Source organism: Theropithecus gelada, chromosome 8 (assembly GCF_003255815.1).
Source record: "Theropithecus gelada isolate Dixy chromosome 8, Tgel_1.0, whole genome shotgun sequence".
NCBI lineage: Eukaryota > Metazoa > Chordata > Mammalia > Primates > Cercopithecidae > Theropithecus > Theropithecus gelada.
In genome coordinates, this window is record NC_037676.1 from 106,191,326 (window position 1) to 106,214,900 (window position 23,575).

The 23,575-nt window shown below is 36.7% G+C and overlaps 1 protein-coding gene across 34 annotated transcripts in view; it reads left to right on the forward strand.

Annotated features, from left to right (window-relative positions):
* RIMS2 (regulating synaptic membrane exocytosis 2) overlaps nt 1–23,575 on the forward strand; it is a 728,068-nt gene that overhangs the window by 410,703 nt on the left and 293,790 nt on the right. For all 34 annotated transcript variants that reach the window (XM_025395354.1, XM_025395352.1, XM_025395350.1 and 31 more), the window contains one exon: nt 22,997–23,065. In XM_025395354.1, coding sequence (XP_025251139.1) covers nt 22,997–23,065 — 69 coding nt within the window. The remainder of the gene's footprint in view (nt 1–22,996; nt 23,066–23,575) is intronic.

Here is a 23,575-nt window from a genome sequence, read left to right on the forward strand (position 1 = left end):
ATGAGTATTGTCTATCTGGATCACACACTTCTGCTGAATAGAAGAATACATTATATATATATATTAGAAGACTGCTTGATTAGTAGAGAATTAGAGGTAAGGATTGATCTTATGGGATACTTAGTAGTCGTAGGAAAACCTAGAGAATTATTTTCAATCCTTTTTAAAATAACCCCTCTACTGGAATTTTATTTCCACTTAATACAGTCTTGTACCTTTGGATGGTATTAATTGAACACTAATTCTACAGCATCAACTTCTTTCAGCCTCCCCACACAGTAAACACTCATCCATTTCTATTTTCAAATGCCATTACGACATCTTTTGTTGTAATAATCATGTTACAATGAACTGTATGTAAATTAATTTTATTCTTTGTGACCATTGTATCTATTCAGTACTTTCACTCTGAATTACAGTGTGGGATGACGGGTTACTACATAATGATTACTACTATATGTACCAACCTAATGTAATTTATATACTAATTCTTAAAGTTTATAGGCTGCTAACGCTAGCCAGCATCTTCTTTTCATTCGGGATTGACCTTTCCTTCAGTTTTTATTGCAATAACTGGTAGACTTGAGGACTCTCAATACCTGAAACACTTAAATCTATCAACATTTTTCATTTTTTTCCCCATGCTACTTAGGAAGAGTGGATGTGAGAAAAAATGAGATTAGAGTACTGGTTAGCTGTATGTGTCATGGATTTTCATGCAGTTGTTATAATTTATCTTGCAGCTTTTAATATTTTCACATCCCCAAATGATCTTTCTGATACTTAGTCAGTAATAGTATTAAACTTACCCATGGGTGACATAATGACTCCATGTTGTACCATGTCAGTCTTGTCACTATCAACTAACCTCTAGTAAATAATTTATTAATGATATGTAAGCCTGAAGATAAGTAAAAACATGTACATACACATAAAAGAAAGAAACAAAAACTAGGAAATAACATTTAGGAATAGATAGAAAGCTAAAAAAAACATTACCTTTGGCTAATTAGGCTAACACGATATATTAGTCATAATGGAAGGTACAAGTCAGAATATGAATAAATTACTAATATGTTATAAACTCCTTTGGTGACAAGAACCTCCTTAAGGGTTTTTCTTCATCTGGTGGATAAATATTGCATTTAATTTTAAGTATATGTATCATATTTCAAAGATCATGCCTTCCACCATGATTGTGAGGCCTCCCCAGTCATGTGGAACTATAAGTCCATTAAAACTCTTCTTCTTCCCAGTCTCAAGTATGTCTTTATCAGCAGCATGAAAACGAACTAATACAGTAAATTGATACCAGTAGAGTGAGACACTGCTGAAAATATATGTTGAGAGAACATACAGGTGAACAGTTATCATTAAAAGTGTATAATTCCCCTTTGGGGAATTATTTTGGAATACAATGAACAATTCTATGCCAAAAAGTTAAACAACATGGATGACATGGATAAATTCCTGGAGAGCCACAAATTGCAGAAACTGATCCATAAACAGCTAAAAATCTGAATAAACCTATAATAAGTAAAGAAGCTGAATTAATGAATTGATAATGAAAAAATCTTCCCACAAAGAAAAGCCTAGGCTTCACTCTTGAATTCTTTTAAACCTAAGAAAAGAAACACTAACGTTTCTCAAATTCCTTGATTAGAAAGAGAAAGGGAATACCCACCAATTCATTCTATAAGACCAGTATTTCCCTCATGCCAAAGTCAGACAAACACATTAAAAGAAAAGAAAACTACAGACCAATATTCCTCATGAACATACACACAGACATCTTCAGCAAACTATTAATGAATTGAATCCAACAGTATATGCAAAAGATTGTACACCATAGCCAAAAGGGATTTATCCTAGTGATGTAGAGTTGATTTATTATCCAAAAGTCAATTAATGTAATTCAACATAGTAATAGAAAGAAGAACAAAAACCACATGAATATATGAAAATATGAAGAAAAAGCTTTGGCAGAATTCAGTGCTCATTCACAATTTAAAAAAAAAAGTGAATGGGCATGGAAGAGAACATAGTAGGCCTAGAAAAGAACCCTCCACAAAGTGGGCATAGAAGAGAACTTTCTGATAAAGACCACCTATGAACACCCTTTAGATGACAAACCATATTTCATGGTAATAAATGCTTTCCCCTCTAGTATTGATAACTAGGAAAGGATGTCTCTTCTTATCACTTCTATTCAGCAGTGCACTGGAGATTGTAGTTAGGACAGTCAGGCAAGAAAAATACATAAAAGGCATTCAGAATGGTGAGGGAGAAGAGAGAGAAACTGCGTTTATTCACAGATTACATGATTCTATATGTAGAAGATTCTAAAGAAGCCACACAAAAACTACTAGAACTAATAAACAAGGACAGCAAGGTCCCAAGATACATGAACAATATACAAGAATCTATCCATTAACATTTTGAAAATGAAATTAAGAACACATTTTTGACCAGGCGCAGTGACTCATGCCTGTAATCCCAGCACTTTGGGATGCCAAGGTGGGCAGATCACTTGAAGTCAGGAGTTTGAGACCAGCCTGGCCAACATGGTGAAACCCCATCTCTACTAACAGTACAAAAATTAGCCGGGCATGGTGGCAGGCGCCTGTAATCACAGCTACTCAGGAGGCTGAGACAGGATAATCACTTGAACTTGGAGGGCAGAGGTTGCAGTGAGCTGAAATCGTGCCACTGCACTCCAGCCTGGGTGAGAGAGTAAGACTCCATCGCAAAACAAACAAACAAAAAAAACAACAACAACGATGAATTAAATTTTACAAAAGAAGTTCAAACTTGTACACTAAAAAATCACAAAACATTGTTCAGAGAAATGAAAAAGAGATATAAATAAATGGAGATGTATTCCACATGCATGAATTGGAACAGCCAGTATTATTAAGATGATAGCTCTTCTCCCAATTAGTCTACAGATTAAACCCAATTCCTATCAAAATCTAAGCAGGATATTTTGCTGAAATTAATAAGCAGATTCTAGCCTTTCTATGAGAAAGTATAAGATCTAGAGCAGCTAAAACAAATCTGGAAGATATATATTTCCTCATTTCCATATTTATTGTATAGCTACAGTAATTGCAATGGTATAATACTGGCATAATGATAGACCTATAGATAAATTGAACCAAATTTAGAATTAAAAATTATATTCATGGTCAGTTGACTCTCAACAAAGGATCCAAAGCAAATCAATGGGGGAAATAGTTTTGTTTTTGTTTTTTTTACTAATAATGCTGGAACAATTTAATATCCACATACAAAATACTCAATTTAGACCTGACCTCACGCTATACACAAAAATTAACTTAAAGTGGATAATAGACCCAGCTGTAAGAGTTAAGACTATAAAAGTCTTCAAAGAAAACATAGGAGAAAAATCTTCATTCCTTTGGGTTAGGCAGTTTTCCCCAAAACACCACCAAAGGCTTGATCAATAAAAAATAATACATTGGACTGCACCAAAATTTAAAATATTTGCTTTTGAAGACATCATTAAGAAGATTTTTTTAAAGCCTCAGGCTGGGAGAAAACACAGTCATGTGGCAGCTAATGACCAGATTACTTTCTGAGAAATGTGCCATTAAACATTGTCATCATTGCATGAACATCATAGAGTGCACTTATACAAGCCTAGGTGGTATAGCCTACTATACACCTCAGCAATGTGGTATAGTCTGTTGCTTGTAGGCTACAAACCTGTACAAGCACGTTACTATGCTGAATACTATAAGCAATTGTAGCACAATGACAAGTATTTATGTATCTAAATGTATGTAAATATAGAAAAGGTACAGTCAAAATATGGTATAAAAGATTAAAAAATGATATACGTGAATAGGGTACTTACCATGAGTGGAGATTGCAGGACTGGAAGTTGTTCAGGGTGAGTCGGTGAGAAACTTGGTAAGTGAATGCGAAGGCCTAGCACATTATTGTATATACTACAGTAGACTTTATAAACATTGAAAACTTAGGCTACACTTTATTTATAAAAAATAAAGTGATTATACTGTGACATTGTGATGGCTATGACATCAATAGGGAATTTTTCAGTTCCATCATAATTGTATGGGACCACTATCTTATATACAATTAGTCGTTTACTGAAACATCATTATGCGGCACATAATGTTTATCTGTGAATCTCATATTTGACAGAGGATTTGTATCCAGAATATATAAGGAGCCCTTAAAATGCAATAATAGTAAGAAGATAAATAGTGCTGTCAAAAAGTGGGCAAATACTTGATAGTCATTTGAAAGAATAAAATATATGGATCACAAATAAGGCCATGAAAAGATGCCCAACATCGTTAGTTATTAGTGAAATGCAAGTTATGCCATAATTATATTATTTAACACCCACTAGAATGAATGTAATAAATAAGAAAGATGATAACAAATTTTTGCAAGAAGGGCAGAAATTGGAACCCTCATCCATTTGCTGATGTAAATGTGAAATGGTACAGACACTTTGGAAAACATTTTCGTCTTTTGTTAAAAAGTTAAAAATGAGTTTACCATATGACCACTAATTTACCTTCAAGAGAAACAAAAGTGAAGATTCACTGAAAGACTTGTACATGAACGTTTACAGCAGCATTATTCACAATGATTAAAAGGTAGAAATAGTCGAAATATTCATCAACCAGTGAATGGATAATAAAATGTGGTATATCTGCACAACTGATTACTATATATAACAAGAAAGAAGATACTGCTACATACTACAATGTAGTCAAACCTCAAAAATATTATGCTAAATGAAAGATGCTAGATGCAAAAGGCCATGTGTTCTATGATTCTACTTACATAACATGTATAGAAGTGACAAATCTATTGAGACAGATTAAGTTAGCAGTTGGCTGGAAGTAGCAATAGACAGTGACTGAAAATGGGTGTGAGTAATCCTTTGGCAGTGAAGGAGATATTCTAACATTAGATTGTAGTGATGTATACACAGATTTTAGAATTTACTGAAAATTTCTAAACTGTATACTTAGATATTTATGTTATATAAATTATACCTCAATTTTAGTCAAAGCCGGGTATAGTGACCACACCTGTAATCTCAGCACTTTGGGAGGCTGAGTGGGAGAATTGATTGAGCCCGAGAGTTCGAGACCAACCTGGACAACATAATGAGACCCCGTTTTTATTTTTAAAAAAATTACCCGGGTTCAGTGACATGCACCTGCAGTTCCAGCTACTTGAGAGGCTGAGCTGGTAAGATGGCTTGAGCCTGGGAAGTCGAGGCTGCAGTGAGCCATGATCACACTGCACTCTAGCCTGGGCAACAGAGTGAGACTCTGTCAAAAAAGAAAGAGAGAGAGAGAGAAAGAGAAAGGGAAAGAGAAAGAAAAGAAAGGGAAAGAAGGGAAGGAAGGAAACAAGGAAGGAAGGAAGGAAGGAAGGAAGGAAGGAAGGAAGGAAGGAAAGGGAAAGGGAAAGAAAGGGAGAAGAGAAGAGAAAAGAAAATGCAGTGATAAAACTACAGGATAGATACAATCTCAATTACAGTAAGAGATTTTAGTACTCCTCTATCAATGTTTATAGAACAAATAGAAGGCTTGAAGGATTTATGTGACATTTACAAAACATTCCACAAATCAGAAAACACCTTCCCTCCATGTTCATTGAGAATCACTAAGGTAGACCTTACTCCTGCCCAAACAAGTATCGATAAATTTAAAAGTACTCAGGTCAAAGTGTGTTATCTGATCATGATAGAAATAAAATAGAAATCAATAACAGAAAATCTCTGGACAAGCTTGAAATATTTATAAATGAAGTAACACTTCTAAATAACCATGACTCAAAGAAGTTAAACAGGAAATTAAAAATTATTTTGACCTGAACGAAATGAACACCTAATGTATCGAAATTCATGGGATACAGCTAAAGCAGAACAGTAGGGAAATATATAGCCTTAAGGACATATATTGTTAATACCAAAAATAACTTGAATCAGTGACAGGTTTTCAGCCTAACAAACTTCAAAAAGAAGAGCAAAATAGACTCAAGTAGAAGAAAGGGACTAAAAGTCAAAATAGAAATAAGTGAAATAAAGACAGAAAGTCAATTGAGAAAGTAAATGCAACCAAAGGTTGCATCTATGAAAATATCAGTATAATTGATAAGCCTTTAGGCAGAATGATCAGCAAAGAAAGACAGAAGACAAATTATCAATATTAGGAAAAAGGTGATATCAGTACACATTCTACAAATATTAAAAAGAGAGTAAGGGAAAACTGTGAACAACTTGATACAAATACATTTGACAACCTAGATGAAATAGAAAATTTCCTTGAAAGACACAAACTTGAGTCTCTCTCAAGAAGAAAGAAATAACTTGAGTAGCCCAGTATCTATTTGAGAAATGGAATTTGTAGCTAAAAATTTTCCCTCAAAAAAAATTTCAGGCCCAGATGACTTTATCAATGAAGTCTGCCAAACATGGAAGGGGGATACAATACTAGTTCTTTACAAACTCTTGCAGAATATTATAATGTTGGGAATACCATCCAGCTCATTTTATGAAGTAAACATTACTCTGATACCAACAACTAACATACTAAAAGAAATCTGTACACCAATAAACCTCATGAAAATTTTAGCAAATTTAGCATATTAAATTTAGAAATATGTTGTAAAATAAAAATATAGGAAATTGAATCCACAATACATAAAAGGCATAATATCTCATGACCAAATGTTTTTATACCACGGATGCAATGTTTGTTTAACATTTGGAAAACAGAATGTCACTCATCATATTAAACTGAAAAAGAAAAAAAATATATAATAATCTCAAGAGATCATCTCAAGAAAGAGCATTTGATAAAATCCAATGTTCATCCCTGTAAAAGACCCTAAGCAAAGTAGGGGAGAAAGGAACTTTCTCAATCCAATAAAGAACATGTATCAAACCCTACAGCTAAATCATATTGGTAAAAGACTGCATTCTTTCCTCCCAAGGTCACAAATGAGAAAAAAAAATGTCTGCCCTCGCAACTGTTATTGAAAGTTGTAATTGTGCTTCTAGCTTGTATCATAAGGCAAGAAAAATCAAATGCATCCAGATTGAAAAAGAAGTAAAAGGGTGCTTATTTGCATACATGTTCATTCATATAGAAAGTCAGATGGGATCTATGCAAAAACTATTATAAGAAGTGAATCTATCACGGTTACTGGATATAAGATCAAGATACAATATCAGTATTTCCATGTACCAGCAATAAACAATTGAAAATTGAAAAATACAGTGCCATATGAAAAAGTCAATTCACCACGAACAAGTAGTCTCTATGCCTGGGATGCAAGATTGGTTCAACATGCACAAATCGATAAATGTGATTCATCACATAATCAAAACTAAATACAAAAATCACATAATCGTTTCAATAGATGCAGAAGTGGCTTTCATTAAAATTCCACATTCCTTGATGTTTAAAACTCTCAAGAAACTAGGCATCGAAGGAACATACTTCAAAATAATGAGAGCCACCTATGACAAATCCATAGCCAACTTAATAGTGAATGGGCAAAAGCTGGAAGCATTTCCCTTGAAAACTGCCACAATTGCTGGCAAGATGGCCAAACAGGAACAGCTCTGGTTTGCAGCTCCCAGTAAGATCAATGCAGAAGGCAGGTGATTTCTGCATTTCCAACTGAGGTACCCAGTTCATCTCACTGGGACTGGTTTGAAGTAGGTGCAGCCCAAGGAGGGCAAGCCAAAGCAGGGTGGGGCGTTGCCTCGCCCAGGAAGTGCAAGGGGTTGGGGAACTCCCTTTCCTAGCCAAGGGAACCCACTAGGGACTGTACCTTGGACTGTGGCCCAGATACTGCACTTTTCCCATGGTCTTCACGACCCCCAGACCAGGAGATTCACTGCAGTGCCCAGGCTACCAGGGCCCTGGGTTTCCAGCACAACACTGGGCAGCCGTTTGGGCAGACACCAAGCTAGCCACAGGAATTTTGCTTTTCATACCCCACTGGCACCCAGAATGCCAGCAAGACAGAACCATTTACTCCCCTGGAAAGAAGGCTGAAGCCAGGGAGCCAAGTGGTCTGGCTCCACGGATCCCACCCCAATGGAGCCCAGCAAGCTAAGACACACTGGCTTGAAATTCTTGCTGCTAACGCAGCAGTCTGAGCTCTACCTGGGACTCTTGAACTTGGTGTGGGGAGGGGCATCCACCATTGCGAAGGCTTGAATAGGCGGTTTCACCCTCGCAGTGTAAACAAAGCAGCCAGGAATTTTGAACTGGGTGGAGCCCACCACAGCTCAGCAAGGCCACTGTTGCCAGACTGCCTCTGCAGAATCCCTCCTCCCTGGGAAGGGCATCTCTGAAAAAAAGGCAGCAGCTCCAGTCAGGAACTTATAGATAAAACGCTCACCTCCCTGGGACAGAGCACCTGTGGGAAGGAGCAGTTGGGGGAGCCGCTTCAGCAGACTTAAACGTCCTTGCCTGGTAGCTCTGAATACAGCAGCGGATCTCCCAGCACAGTGTTCCAGCTCTGATAAGGGACAGACTGCCTCCTCAAGTGGGTCCCTGAACTCCGTGTATCCTGACTAGGAGACACCTCCCAGTAGGAGCCGGCAGACACCTCATACAGGAGAACTCTGGCTGGCATCTGGTGGGTGCCCCTCTGGGACAAAGCTTCCAGAGGAAGGAACAGGCTGCAATCTTTGCTGGACTGCAGTCTCTACTGGTGACATCTAGGCAAACAGGGTTGGGAGCGGACCTCCAGCAAACTCCAGCAGACCTGCAGCAGAGGAGCCTGACTGTTGGAAGGAAACTACCAAACAGAAAGGAATAGTATTAACATCAACAAAAAGGATGTCCACTCAGAGACCCCATCAGACAGTCACTGACTTCAAAGACCAAGGTAGATAAATCCACGAAGATGGGGAGAAACCAGTGCAAAAAGACTGAAAATTCCAAAAACCAGAATGCCTCTTCTCCTCCAAAGGATCACAACTCCTCGCCAGCAAGGGAACAAAACTGGATGGAGAATGAGTTTGACGAATTGACAGAAGTCAACTTCAGAAGGCGGGTAATAACAAACTCCTCCCAGCTAAAGGAACATATTCTCACCCACTGCAAGGAAGCTAAGAACCTTGAAAAGAGGTTAGACGAATTGCTAACTAGAATAACCAGTTTAGAGAAGAACATAAATCACCTGTTGGAGCTGAAAAACACATCACAAGAACTTTGTGAAGCAACACAAGTATCATTAGCTGAACTGATCAAGTAGAAAAAAAGGATATCAGAGATTGAAGATCAACTCAATGAAATAAAACAAGAAAACAAGATTAGAGAAAAAAGAGTGAAAAATGAACAAAAAGTATGGGACGATGTGAAAAGACCAAATCTATGTTTGATTGGTGTACCTGACAGTGACGGGGAGAATAGAACCAAGCTGGAAAACACTCTTCAGGATATTATCCAGGAGAATTTACCCAGCCTAGCAAGGCAGGCCAACATTCAAATTCAGGAAATACAAAGAACACCACAAAGATACTCCTCGAGAAGAGCAACCCCAAGACATATAATCATCAGATTCAGCAAGGTTGAAATGAAGGAAAAAATGTTAAGGACAGCCAGAGAGAAAGGGCGGGTTACCCACAGAGGGAAGCCCATCAGAGTAACAATGAATATCTTAAGCCAGAAGAGAGTGGGGACCAATATTCAACATTGTTAAAGAAAAGATTTTTTCCACCCAGAATTTCATATCCAGCCAAACTAAGCTTCATAAGTGAAGCAGAAATAAAATCCTTTACAGACAAGCAAATGCTGAGAGATTTTGTCACCACCAGGCCTGTCCTACAAGAGCTCCTGAAGGAAGCACTAAACATGGAAAGGAACAACCAATACCAGCCACTGCAAAAACATACCAAATTGTAAAGACCATCGACACTACGAAGAAACTGCATAAACTAACATGCAAGATAACCAGCTAAGATCATAATGGCAGAATCGAATTCACACATGACAATATTAACCTTAAATGTAAATGGGCTAAATACCCCAATTAAAAGACACAGACTGGCAAATTGGATAAAGAGTCAAGACCCATCGGTGTGCTGTATTTGGGAGATCCATCTCACGTCTCACGAGCACAGACACATATAGGCTCAAAATAAAGGGTTGGAGGAAGATCTACCAAACAGATGGAAAGCAAAAAAAAAAAAAAAAAGCAAGGGTTACAATCCTAGTCTCTGATAAAACAGACTTTAAACCAACAGAGATCAAAAGAGACAAAGAAGGCCATTACATAATGGTAAAGGGATCAATGCAACAAGAAGAGCTAACTATTCTAAAAATATATGCACCCAATACAGGAGCACCCAGATTCATAAAGCAAGTTCTTAGAGACCTACAAAGAGACGTATACTCCCACACAATAGTAGTGGAAGACTTTAACACCCTGCTGTCAACATTAGACAGATCAACAAGACAGAAAATTAACAAGGATATTCAGGACTTGAACCCAACTCTGGACCAAGCGAACCTAATAGACACCTACAGAACTCTCAACCCCAAATCAACAGAATATATGTTCTTCTCAGCACCACATTGCACTTACTCTAAAATTGACCACATAATTGGAAGTAAAACACTCTTCAGCAAAGGCAAGAGAACAGAAATCATAACAAACAGTCTTTCAGACCACACTGCAATCAACTAGAACTCAGGATTAAGAAACTCCCTCAAAACCACACAACTACATGGAAACTGAACAACCTGCTCCTGAATGACTACTGGGTAAATAACGAAATGAAGGCAGAAATAAAGATGTTCTTTGAATCCAATGAGAACAAAGACACAGTGTACCAGAATCTCTGGGACACATTTAAAGCAGTGTGTAGAGTGAAATTTATAGCACTAAATGCCCACAGGAGAAAGCAAGAAAGATGTAAAATTGACACCCTAACATCACAATTAAAAGAACTAGAGAAGCAAGAGCAAACACATTCAAAAGCTAGCAGAAGGCAAGAGATAACTAAGATCAGAGCAGAACTGAAGGACACAGAAACACGAAAAACCATTTAAAAAGTCAACAAATCCAGGAGCTCGTTTTTTGAAAAGATCAACAAAATAGATAGACCACTAGCCAGACTAATAAAGAAGAAAAGAGAGAAGAATCAAATAGATGCCATAAAAAATGATAAAGGGGATATCACCACCAATCCCACAGAAATACAAACTACCATCAGAGAATACTATAAACACCTCAACACAAACTAGAAAATCTAGAAGAAGTGGATAAATTCCTGGGCACATACACCCTCCCAAGACTAAACCAGGAAGAAGTCGAATACCTGAATAGACCAATAACAAGTTCTGAAATTGAGGCAGCACTTAATAGTCTACCAACAAAACTAAGTCCAGGACCAGACGGATTCGCAACCAAATTCTACCAGAGGCGCAAAGAGGAGCTGGTACCATTCCTTCTGAAACTACTCCAAACAATAGAAAAAGAGGGAATCCTCCCTAACTCATTTTATGAGGCCAGCATCTTCCTGATAACAAAACCTGGCTGTGACACAACAACAACAAAAAAGACAATTTCAGGCCAATATCCCTGATGAACATTGATGCGAAAATCTTCAGTAAAATACTGACAAACTGGAGCCAGCAGCACATGAAGAAGGTTATCCACCACGATCAAATTGGCTTCATCCCTGGGATGTAAGGCTGGTTCAACATACACATATCAATCAATAAACATAATCCATCACATAAACAGAACCAATGATAAAAACCACATGATTATCTCAATAGATGCAGAAAAGGCCTTCAACAAAATTCAACACCCCTTCATGCTAAAAACTCTCAATAAACTAGGCATTGATCAATGGAATATATCTCAAAATAATACAAGCAATTTGTGACAAACCCACAGCCAATATCATACTGAATGGGCAAAAACTGGAAGCATTCCCTTTGAAAACTGGCCCAAGACAAGGATGCCCTCTATCACCACTCCTGTTCAACATAGTATTGGAAGTTCTGGCCAGGGCAGTCAGGCAAGAGAAAGAAACAAAGGGTATTCAAGTAAGAAAAAGCTAGATCAGATTGTCTCTGTTTGCAGATGAAATGATTGTGTATTTAGAAAACCCCATCATCTCAGCCCGAAATCTCCTTACACTGAAAAGCAACTTCAGCAAAGTCTCAGGATACAAAATCAATGTGCAAAAATCACAGGCATTCCTATACACTAATAACAGACAAACATAGAGCCAAATCATGAGTGACCTCCCATTCACAATTGCTACAAAAAGAAAAAAATACCTAGGAATCCAACTTACAAGGGATGTGAAGGACCTCTTCAAGAATAACTACAAACTACTGCTCAAGGAAATAAGAGAGAACACAAACAAATGGAAAAACATTCCATGCTTATGGATAGGAAGAATCAAAATCAAAATGGCCATACTGCCCGTAATTTATAGATTTAATGCTATCCTGATCAAGCTACCATTGACTTTCTTCACAGAATTGGAAAAAATGACTTTAAATTCCATATGGAACAAAAAAAGAGCCCACATAGCCAAGACAATCCTAAGCAGAAAGAAGAAAGCTGGAGGCATCATGCTACCTGACTTCAAACTATACTGCAGGGCTACAGTAACCAAAACAGCATGGCACTGGTACCAAAACAGATATATAGACCAATGGAACAGAACAGAAGCCTCGGAAATAATGCCACACATCTACAACCATTTGATCTTTGACAAACCTCACAAAAACAAACAATGGGGAAAGGATTCTCTATTTAATAACTAGTGTTGGGAAGAATGGCTAGCCATATGCAGAAAGCTGAAACTGGATCCCTTCCTGACATCTTTTACAAAAAGTTAACTCAAGATGGATTAAAGACTTAAACGTAAGACTTAAAACCATAAAAACCCTAGAAGAAAACCTAGGCAATACCATTGAGGATATTGGCGTGGGCACAGACTTCATGATTAAAACACCAAAAGCAATGGCAACAAAAGCCAAAATAGACAAATGGGAAGCTGATTAAACTAAAGAGCTTCTGCACAGCAAAAGAAACTATCATCAGAGTGAACAGGCAACCTACAGAATGGGAGAAAACTTTTTCAGTCTATCTATCTGACAAAGGGCTAATATCCAGAATCTACAAAGAACTTAAACAGATTTACAAGAAAAAAACAAACAAATGCATCAAAACGTGGACTAAGGATATGAACAGACACTTCTCAAAAGAAGACATTTAAGCAACCCACAAACATACGAAAAAAAGCTCATCATCACTGGTCATTAGGGAAATGTAAATCAAAACCACAGTGAGGTACCATCTCATGCCAGTTAGAATGCTGATCATTAAAAAGTCAGGAAACAACAGATGCTGAAGAGGATGTGGAGAAATAGGAACGCTTTTACACTGTTGGTGGGAGTATAAGTTAGTTCAACCATTGTGGAAGACAGTGTGGCAATTCCTCAAGGATCTAGAACTAGAAATACCACTTGACCCAGCCATCCCATTACTGGGGATATACCCAAAGGATTATGAATCATTCTAATGTAAGGACACATGCACACATCTGTTTACTCTGGCATTGTTCACAATAGCAGACTTGGACCCAACCCAAATGCCCATCAATGATAGACTGGATAAAGAAAATGTGGCACATATACACCATGGAATACTATGCAGCCAAAAAAAGGATGAGTGCATGTCCTTTTCAGGGACATGGATGGCGTTGGAAACCATCATTCTCAGTAAACTAATGCAGGAACAGAAAATGAAACACTGCATATTCTCACTCATAATTGGGAGTTGAACATTGAGAACACAGGGACACAGGGAGGGGAACATCACACAGCAGGACCTGTTGGGGGATTAGCGGGTAGGAGAGGGATAGCATTAGGAGAAATACCTAATATAGTTGATGGGTTGATGGGTTGATGGGTGCCGCAAACCACCATGGCACATGTATACCTATGTAACAAACATGCATGTTCTGCACATGTACCCCAGAACTTAAAGTATAATAATAAAAAAAGAAGACATGCATGTGGCCAACAAGCATATAAAATAAGCTAAATATCACTAATCATTAGGGCAATGCAGATCAAAACTACAATGAGGTACCATTGCACACCAGACAAAATGGCTATCATTAAAAAGTCAAAAAATAACAGATGCTGGCAAGGTTGTGGAGAAAAGGGAACACTTACACATTGTTGGTGGGAGTGTAAATTAGTTCAACCATTGTGGAAAGCAATATGGTGATTCCTCATAGAGCTAAATGTAGAACTACCATTTGACCCAGCAATCCCATTACTGGGTATATTCCCAGATGAATATACATCATTCTACCATAATGACACATGCATGTGAATGTTCTTTATAGCACTATTCACAATAGCAAAGACGTGGAATTAACCTAAATGCCCATCAATGACCGATTGGATTAAAAAAAATGTAGTACATATACACCATAGAATATTATGAAGCCATAAAAAAGAACAACATCATGTCTTTAGCAGGAACATGGATGGAACTGTACACCATTATACTTAGCAAACTAATGCAGGAACAGAAGACCAAATACCACATGTTCTTACTTGGAAGTGGGAGCTAAATAAAGATAACTCATGAACACAAAGAAGGGAACAACAGACGCTGGGGTCTACTTGAGGGTGGAGGGTGGGAGGATAGAAAGGAGCAGAAAAGATAACTGTTGGACACTGTGCTTAGTACCTGGGTGATGAAATACTCTGTAAAACAAACTCTCGGGACACGAGTTCACCTATATAACAAACCTTCACATGTACCTTCCAACCTAAAATAAAAGTTTAAAAAAGAATAAATGAGCTTAAAAAAATGCCATTCATAAAGAAAAGACGATAGAAGAACTTGATCTTTTTCTTGAACCATATACAAAAAAATGGACTCTAGATGAATTAAAGACTGAAATATAATTTAAGCCTCAGTGAGGAAGCCAAAGCATTTAGTGCTGAAGTAATACCAAATAAGATATTTATTTTAAAGATTAAACTTTACAAAGTGGTGGGAGAAACTTGGAATTCTTTTAGGAAGGTTTGTAAGACAATGGTTGAGGAATCTGAGAAAAGTCACTTGCCAAAGACCCCAAAGAGGATCTAGTGAAAAAGTCTGTTGCCTCTTCATTTAGTAGTGGTTCTGGAAGTCTCTGTGGGACAGAAGGATAGACTGGTTAGGAAAAACACATCCAAAAAGGAAAATCAAGGAAAACTGGAATCCATGTAGACAAACTGGAGCCTGTGTTTATCTCTTATCCCTTCTCACCCTGATTTTGTGGGCCATCTACAGAAGCAACTGCAACTGATGTCCTTTGTTATGAATCTCCAGATGTGCTTAGCTCAGGTCTGGGAGAAGATTCAAAGAGGGTATTTATCAGGATCAGACAAGCATCTAAAATCCTAGACTTCAGTTTTATCACACCCACTCCAGTCTGGGCAACAGAGCGAGACTCTGTCTCAAAACAAAACAAAACAAAACAAAACCAGAAAGAAGTGAAAGGAGAAATTGCAAAATTGCAATTATATTGACAATCTCTCAAAAATGCACACACAGACAAATGTATATGGATTATTTTTTCTTTTTTATATCGTAATAGGAACATGTTATTACTATTTTGTATACTCTGCTTTCTGTCTGCTTTTAATCTCTGTTGTTTTAATGGTTACTTTTGAAATATTAACATGCATACCTAAAAAAGGTTTGTTTGTTTTTTTTTTTTTTAGAGATGGAGTCTCACTCTGTCACCCAGGCTGTAGTGCAGTGGTGCAATCTTGGCTTACTGCAACCTCCGCCTCCTGCCTCAGCCTCCCTAGTAGCTGGGACTACAGGTGCACACCTCCATGCCTGGCTGATATTTATTTATTTTTTCTTTTTTTTTTTTTTTTGTATTTTAGTAGAGACGGAGTTTCACCATGTTGTCCAGGCTGGTCTCGAATGCTTAAGCTCAGGCAATCTGCCCGCCTCGGCTTCCCAAAGTGCTAGAATTATAGGTGTGAGCCAGCGTATATCTCTACCTTTTTTTCCAAACCATATAAAATTTTGCAATTTGGTAAACACCCTCTTCCCTATCATCTAACATATTACTAACAGAAGTTTACCTCAGCCTCCAGATTATCATTATAATTGTCATTTTATTCATTCAGGTTTTTTTAGCTTTACCAAAATTTTTACCTTTTTTCTTTTTTTCAATCACCCCTTCATTTTGGGGTAAGTTTATTTTTGAAGTACTTTTTACAGTCATTCCTTCACTGAAGAATTGGGAAAGGCTTTGTTTTTCTGAATATTATTTTTTATTTTTTATTTTTTATTCTTATTTTTATTTTTTTCGGTTGCGGGACTGAGTTTTGCTCTTGTTGCCCAGGCTGGAGTGCCATTTTGCAATGTTGGCTCTCAGCAACCTCCGCTTCCCAGGTTCAAGTGATTCTTGTGCCTCAGCCTCCCGAGTGGCTGGGATTACAGGCTTGCGCCACCATGCCTCGCTAATTTTTGTATTTTTAGTAGAGACAGGGTTTCACCATGTTGGCCAGGCTGGTCTCCACCTCCTGACCTCAGGTGATACGCCTGCCTCAGCCTCCCAAAGTACCGGGATTATAGGCGTGAGCCACTGCGCTTGGCCTCCTGGGTTCTTTTGTTTTGTTTTGTTTCGTTTTGTTTTACTAATAGAAAGTTTAGCTATATATAACATCTAGAATGACTTTTATTTTCTCTCAGTGTCCTGATAATGTTATTTTAATATATCTGACTTTTGATTTGGCAGAAAAGAATCTCCATTTATTTATGTCTTCTTTAACTTGTTAGCAGTTGTTTGGGTTGAATTGTGATCCCCCAAAAAGATATGTTGAAACCTTAACCCTCAATACCTCAGGGTGTGAACTTATTTGTAAATAGTATCTTTACAGGAGTAACCGAGGTAAAACAAGGTCATTAGGGTGGGCCCTAAACCAGTATGACTGGTGTCCTTAGAAAAATAGGAAATGTGGACCCAGAGACAGACAATGCACAGAGGGAAGACAATATGAAGATATACAAGGAGAAGATGTCCATGCGACTAGAGTGATAAGTCTACAAACTAAAGAACAGCAAGGTTTCTTGGCAAATACCAGAAGCAAAGAGAGACAAGGAAGGATTCTGTCCAGAGCCATCAAAGTGCATGGCCCTGCTGAGACCTTGATTTTGAACTTCTATCCCCCAGAGATATGAGACAACAGATTTCTGATGTTTTAAGCACTCAGTTTTTAATATCTTGTTATAACAACCATAGGAAACTAGTATAGCAGTGTTTTGTGGTTTGGACATTTTATATTAAATTTATTTCTAAATAGTTCATGATTTTGGAAATTCTTGTAAATGACACGGTTTGGGAATTAATATTCTGTTTGTATATTCCTATTCTGTAAGAAATATTCATTTTTATATTGACTATGTATCCTGCAATCTTGCTAAATTTTCTTACTAGTCTTAATAAGTTTTGTATAGTTTCCTTAAGACTTTATATTGACATGATCATATTCTTTCTTACTTTCTAATCTGTATACCTTTTATTTCTTTCTTTTTTTTTTTTTTGAGACGGAGTCTCGCTCTGTTGCCTGGGCTGGAGGGCCAGTGGCCGGATCTCAGCTCACTGTAAGCTCCGCCTCCCGGGTTTACGCCATTCTCCTGCCTCAGCCTCCCGAGTAGCTGGGATACAGGCGCCCGCCACCTCGACCGGCTAGTTTTTTGTATTTTTTAGTAGAGACGGGGTTTCACCGTGTTCGCCAGGATGGTCTCGATCTCCTGACCTTGTGATCCACCCATCTTGGCCTCCCAAAGTGCTGGGATTACAGGCTTGAGCCACCGCGCCCGGCCTATACCTTTTGTTTCTTTTCCTGGCTGTATTGCTCTTTTTAGGACTTGCAATATAATGTTGAGTAGAAGGACCATCCTTGGAGTGAACATCCTTTACATGTTCTTTATCTTAGGGGGAACATTCAGTATTTCATAATTAAGTGTGATGTCAGCTGTAGGTTTTTTTGTAGATATCCTTTATCAGTTTATGAACATTCTTTTTTTACTAGTTTGCTGAGACATTTTATCACGATTGGGGGTAATAATTTTTCAAATTATTTTTCTAAATCTATTGAAATATTTTTCAACTTGCATGAATTACATGGAATAACTGCAATATACAAAAGTAACACTAGAGAGAAAAATTAAATTTACCACCACTTATGGAGATTCCAATATAATTTGCTTTCCATCATTGACAGGTCAAGCAAACAAAAATTTAGGAAAGTTACAAAAGAATCAGGCAGCACAATTAACAAGTTTAATCTCGTGGTCAAATAAAGAATTCTGCACTTAATTAATGAATTCACATTCCTCTGTTACAACCATGAAATATGTGAGTTATAAATATACTATTTTATAATTCCTTTTGACAAATTTTAAAAATTAACGTAATATTCTCTAATACTGTGTTATCACATCGAATTGTAAAAAGAAAGATAAATTGTACTCGTGCTTTTGAAAATTTAAAAAAGTAGAAACTTATATTGTAATCAGCATTTTTTTCAAGCTCTAGCATCTCTGAAATCATGAGTAGTCACTCAGTTGATAGTGTCTTGGATTTAAGAAATATGGTAAATATCTTATAGTCCTAAGAAGAAAATATCTAGAATAGAACGTTAATCAATATACTACATATAAATATTTGAGTAATATAGGGAAGTGCTAACAGGGGAATGTTCATGTTAGTAAACATTAAAAGGCAGAAAATTATAAAGTACTTATCCAATGTAAGAGTTTAGGGGAAAAATAGTGAAACAAATTTAAAGCAGAAGGATAGAAATCATAAAAGTAGGAACAAAAATTAATAGTATGTGAAACAAAATTCTAATTGATAGGATAATGGAGCCCAAAAGTTCATCCCTTGAAATTAATAGCAAGATAAACCTTTAGTGAAATTTATTGATAGAATAAAAAGAAGTTACAGGATGCAAAGGAAACATAATTGATATATCAGAAAATAAATTGATAACAAAATAAAATTGTGATCATTACAGCAAACACTTTGAAAACTTAGAGTGAGTAAATAAAAATGCAAAAATTGCTTTCAATCCCAGTGCTTTGGTAGGCTGAGGCAGGATGACTGCTTGAGGCCAGGAATTTGAGACCAGTCTGGGCAATATAGCAAGAGCCCCGTCTCTGCAAAGAAAGTTAAAAATTAGCCAGGCATGGTGGTGTGCAACTGTAGTCCTAGCTACTCAGAAAGCTGAGACTGGAGGGTTGGTTCAGCCTCGGAGTTTGAGTTTACAGTGAGCTATGATTGTGCCATTATACCCCAACCTGGGTGACACATCAAGACCTTGTCTCTAAAAGAATAATTAAGAAGTAAAAGTCTAAAATCCATAAGAAATATCACTGAACTTAAATTCAGGAATGAAAGAATCATTTATCATATCAATATATATGTAATATACATTTACATGTAATTTTCCAAATAAGTATATTAAATTATAGAATCTACACGATTAATTCAATAGATGCAGAAAACACATTTAATAAACATTACATCTCACTCTGCAAACCTCTGCAAACTAACAATATAGAGACCTTCCCCAATGTGATAAACTGTAACTTTAGCAAATACCATTTCTAAGGGAAAAATATTAGAAAACTTATATTTTAAATCACAATTTTAAAAAGATTGTAAAATTTTTCTAGTTTTTTTTTTCCAGCATTGTAGTTGTCAGCATAGCAAGGCAGGAAAAAAAAAGAAACACATAACGATTGGGGATGATGATTGTCTACATAGAAAAATTCAAATTAAACCAGAATCACTTTAATAGAAGTAAGAAGAGAGAGAAAAAGACTTTAACAAGGTGATTGGTTAACATTCACAATGAAATTGCATTTCTGTGTCTGAGCAATTAATTTAGAAAACATAGTTCTTAACTGTATAGCTAATAGCAATTGAAATTATAAGATAGAAAGGATATAGCCAACAAATGTGGATAATTTGAGTAGCCAAAATTAAAAGTTTTATAGAAAGGCCAAACTTAGATGGAGAAAATGCCATGTACCTGACTACTAAAAGAATGCTGTAAAATATGGCACTTCTTTCTGAATTAATTTATTGATTCAGTGAAATTCAAAATCAAAATCCCAATAGGATGTTTTTGTTCAAGATGATAACTTGAATCTAAAATTTATATGAAAGAGTAAAGGGGCATGATCCAAGATGAAAATAATAAGGTGGATGTATTTGCTTCAATATGTAACATTGTAGTAACAAACACAATGAGTTATTGATTTGTGGATAGACAACCTGTACAAGGGGCAAAAAATTAGAATACAGATCATCCTATAGGGACTTTGATTTGAATTGGATTACATTCTTGCAGATAGAATACATTTATTGATGACAGAGGTGACATCACAGATTATTTGGGAAAGGTAGAAATATTAAATAAACAATACTGAGATATGGGTTAGCCATATGGAAAAAGTGAAATTGCATTTATATCTCATACTATACACCAACTCAGTTCAAGACAGATGAGGATGTAAATGCAAAAAGCAAAATTTTTAAATTTTCAGAAGAAAATATGGGAGACTCTCTCTTTGCTTATAAAGCAAGAATTATATATAGGACACAAAAAACACTAATTTTGGCCAGCTGCAGTGACTCACACCTGTAATTCCAGCACTGTGGGAGGCCAAGGCAGGTGGATCACTTGAGGTCAGGAGTTTGAGACCAGCCCGACTACCATGGTGAAACCCCGTTTCTACTAAAAATACAAAATTAGCCAGGCGTAGTGCTGGGTGTCTGTAATCCCAGCTACTCGTGAGGCTGAGGCCAGAGAATCACTTGAACTCCACAGGCAGAGGTTGCCGTGAGCCAAGATAATGCCATTGCACTCCAGCCTGGGCAACAACAGCAAAACTCCATCTCAAAAAAAAAAAAAAAAAAAAAAAAAAACCCACTAATTTTAAAAGAAAATACTGAACTTAATAACCTGTTTTTGTCAGAATGTCAGAAGATGAGACAATTAGAGAGAACTGAATTGGAATATGTTTAACTTATATAGGGTTAAGATCAAACAGATAAAATCTCAATCTAGAAAGGAATCAATACAATTTTGAAGGAGGCAGCATTTACAAACCAAATATGCCACTTCACCCATGTACCCACACATGGTACAGCTTACAAAGGCTGATAAAATAAACATCATTTGTTGTTGTCATGTTTTATCTGATTTTTTACAAATACCGAAAACTTGTAATCTTTCTGTTCTGGAGTGCACCTGACATAGTAAACTAATCATTACCCTATCCTTGCCCATTTACAGACAAGCTGGGTAGCAGTTCTCCTTAACTTCTCCTCAATAGCCCATTCATGTGATACCCCTTCTGTCCCAAGTCTTTTTCGAATGTATGTCTGAATTCTCTAAATGCTTTTGTGCCCAGTCTGTTGCGATGTTGTCAGGTAATTCTAGTTTAATATCTATTGGGGCTATAAAAGCTTCAGATTTGATCATGTCTAAAGCTTTATGAACATAAGCATTTGGAATGAAAATAATAGAAAGAGTTCATTCAGTAGGGCCATATGATAAAAAAGATAGGTGTCTTCTTCCTCACCATTATGAGGAGAAAATGAGGACTTCAGTTTCTGGCAATAGAGACTTTCCCTGCTGGCAAAGCACAGGTAATAAAATAAACAAATGAAAAAAATTTATCGGGTGCCTCCAAGAGTAGGTTGTAAATACTTGAGGGTAATTCTGGGACATTTTAATGATCTCTGCCTTAGACACCTCATGCAATGTGAGTTCTCAGTGTTTTATAAACCATACATGAAAGCACTTATTTTCTGATAAAACCGATTTCCATGTAAAAAATAATGTATACTGTAAGAAAATAGACAATATCTTTTTGAAATAGCAACACTGTCTTCATTCATTAAATGTTTTCTGATACCAAGGAAGGGAAAAATGCTTTAATAAAGAATTCTGTTGTGTAGGGTGTGTCTGTTCCTGAAACACATGGAGGTGAAAAAAATTTAAAAACAAATAACCACATGTTTGTTTTTATATGCAATAATTTCATATTTAAGCGTGTAGTCAATCTGCTTTAGCCCTCAAAGCTCTGGTTGATTTAGTTTGATGCTATTTTTGCCATAGTAAGATTCACATTTAAAAATTTTGCTATAGATTTGTTTTGTGAGGAAAAACACAAACATGGTGCTCTTGAATTGTAATCACTATGAGTGCCTTTCCTAGTTTTTTTCATAGAAAACATACCAAAATTCACAATTTTTATGTATTAGTATTGTGGATGACTTTTTTCTTATTGTCTTTTCAAAGCAATAGAGAAATAGCTAAACTACATAGTTTTTTTTAAAAGGATATTTAAGATGTCTTAAGTGAGTTTGCTTTCTGAATTATACTTTCTCTGCATGAGCATGAAAAATCAGGAATTGACCATAGTCAATGTATTGGTCATGCATATTAGAAAAAGACGCATTAATGCATTGGAATATAACACACTGTGTTTTGAAATTTATCTGATCTTAAGTGTCTTTATCCATAAGCATCTAAAATTAACTTATCTATTTTCTAATAGATTTTATCAGTGTTGGATAACTTACACATATTATTTAGTATTTAATGTTATTTTAAGCTTTAAATCATTTAGGAACTTTATCTTATATATTTCCAGAATAATAATTATATAAATTGTTAACTCCTCATTACCCATATCCTCACATCATGAAATGTATATGAAAATAAATGACAATAAGCTCATAATGACTTTTTTCTGTACATATTTTTTGTTATTAACTGATTCATTCAGAATATTTTCATTTGTGTTTCAGGTGTTTGGGGAATTTTCTTCCTTAAATAATCACAATTTTTAATTATTGCTGTTGTTTACTTCATAGGGTCAAAGAGAATAAGTGATAGTGAAGTCTCTGACTATGACTGTGATGATGGAATTGGTGTAGTATCAGGTAAGAATTTTAGAATTATTTTATAGTATTAAAGCTGGAGGCCAGGCGTGGTGGCTGAAGCCTGTAATCCCAGCACTTTGGGAGGCCAAGACGGGCGGATCACGAGGTCAGGAGATCGAGACCATCCTGGCTAACAGGGTGAAACCCCGTCTCTACTAAAAAAAATACAAAAGACTAGCCAGGTGAGGTGGCGGGCACCTGTAGGCCCAGCTACTCGGGAGGCTGAGGCAGGAGAATGGCGTGAACCCGGGAGGCGGAGCTTGCAGTGAGCTGAGATCCGGCCACTGCACTCCAGCCTGGGCGACAGAGCGAGACTCCGTCTCAAAAAAAAAAACTGGAGTACAATTCATCATCATTTACCATAAAAGTAAATAAGTAAAAGAGAAATAAACAACTCGCCTCCTCACCCTCCAAAACAGCCTATGGCAACCTATGACAACTTAAACCCCTGAGAAATCCCAATTGCTGGAACACCTGTACCAATTAGACTGAATAGTCTTGAAAGATGCC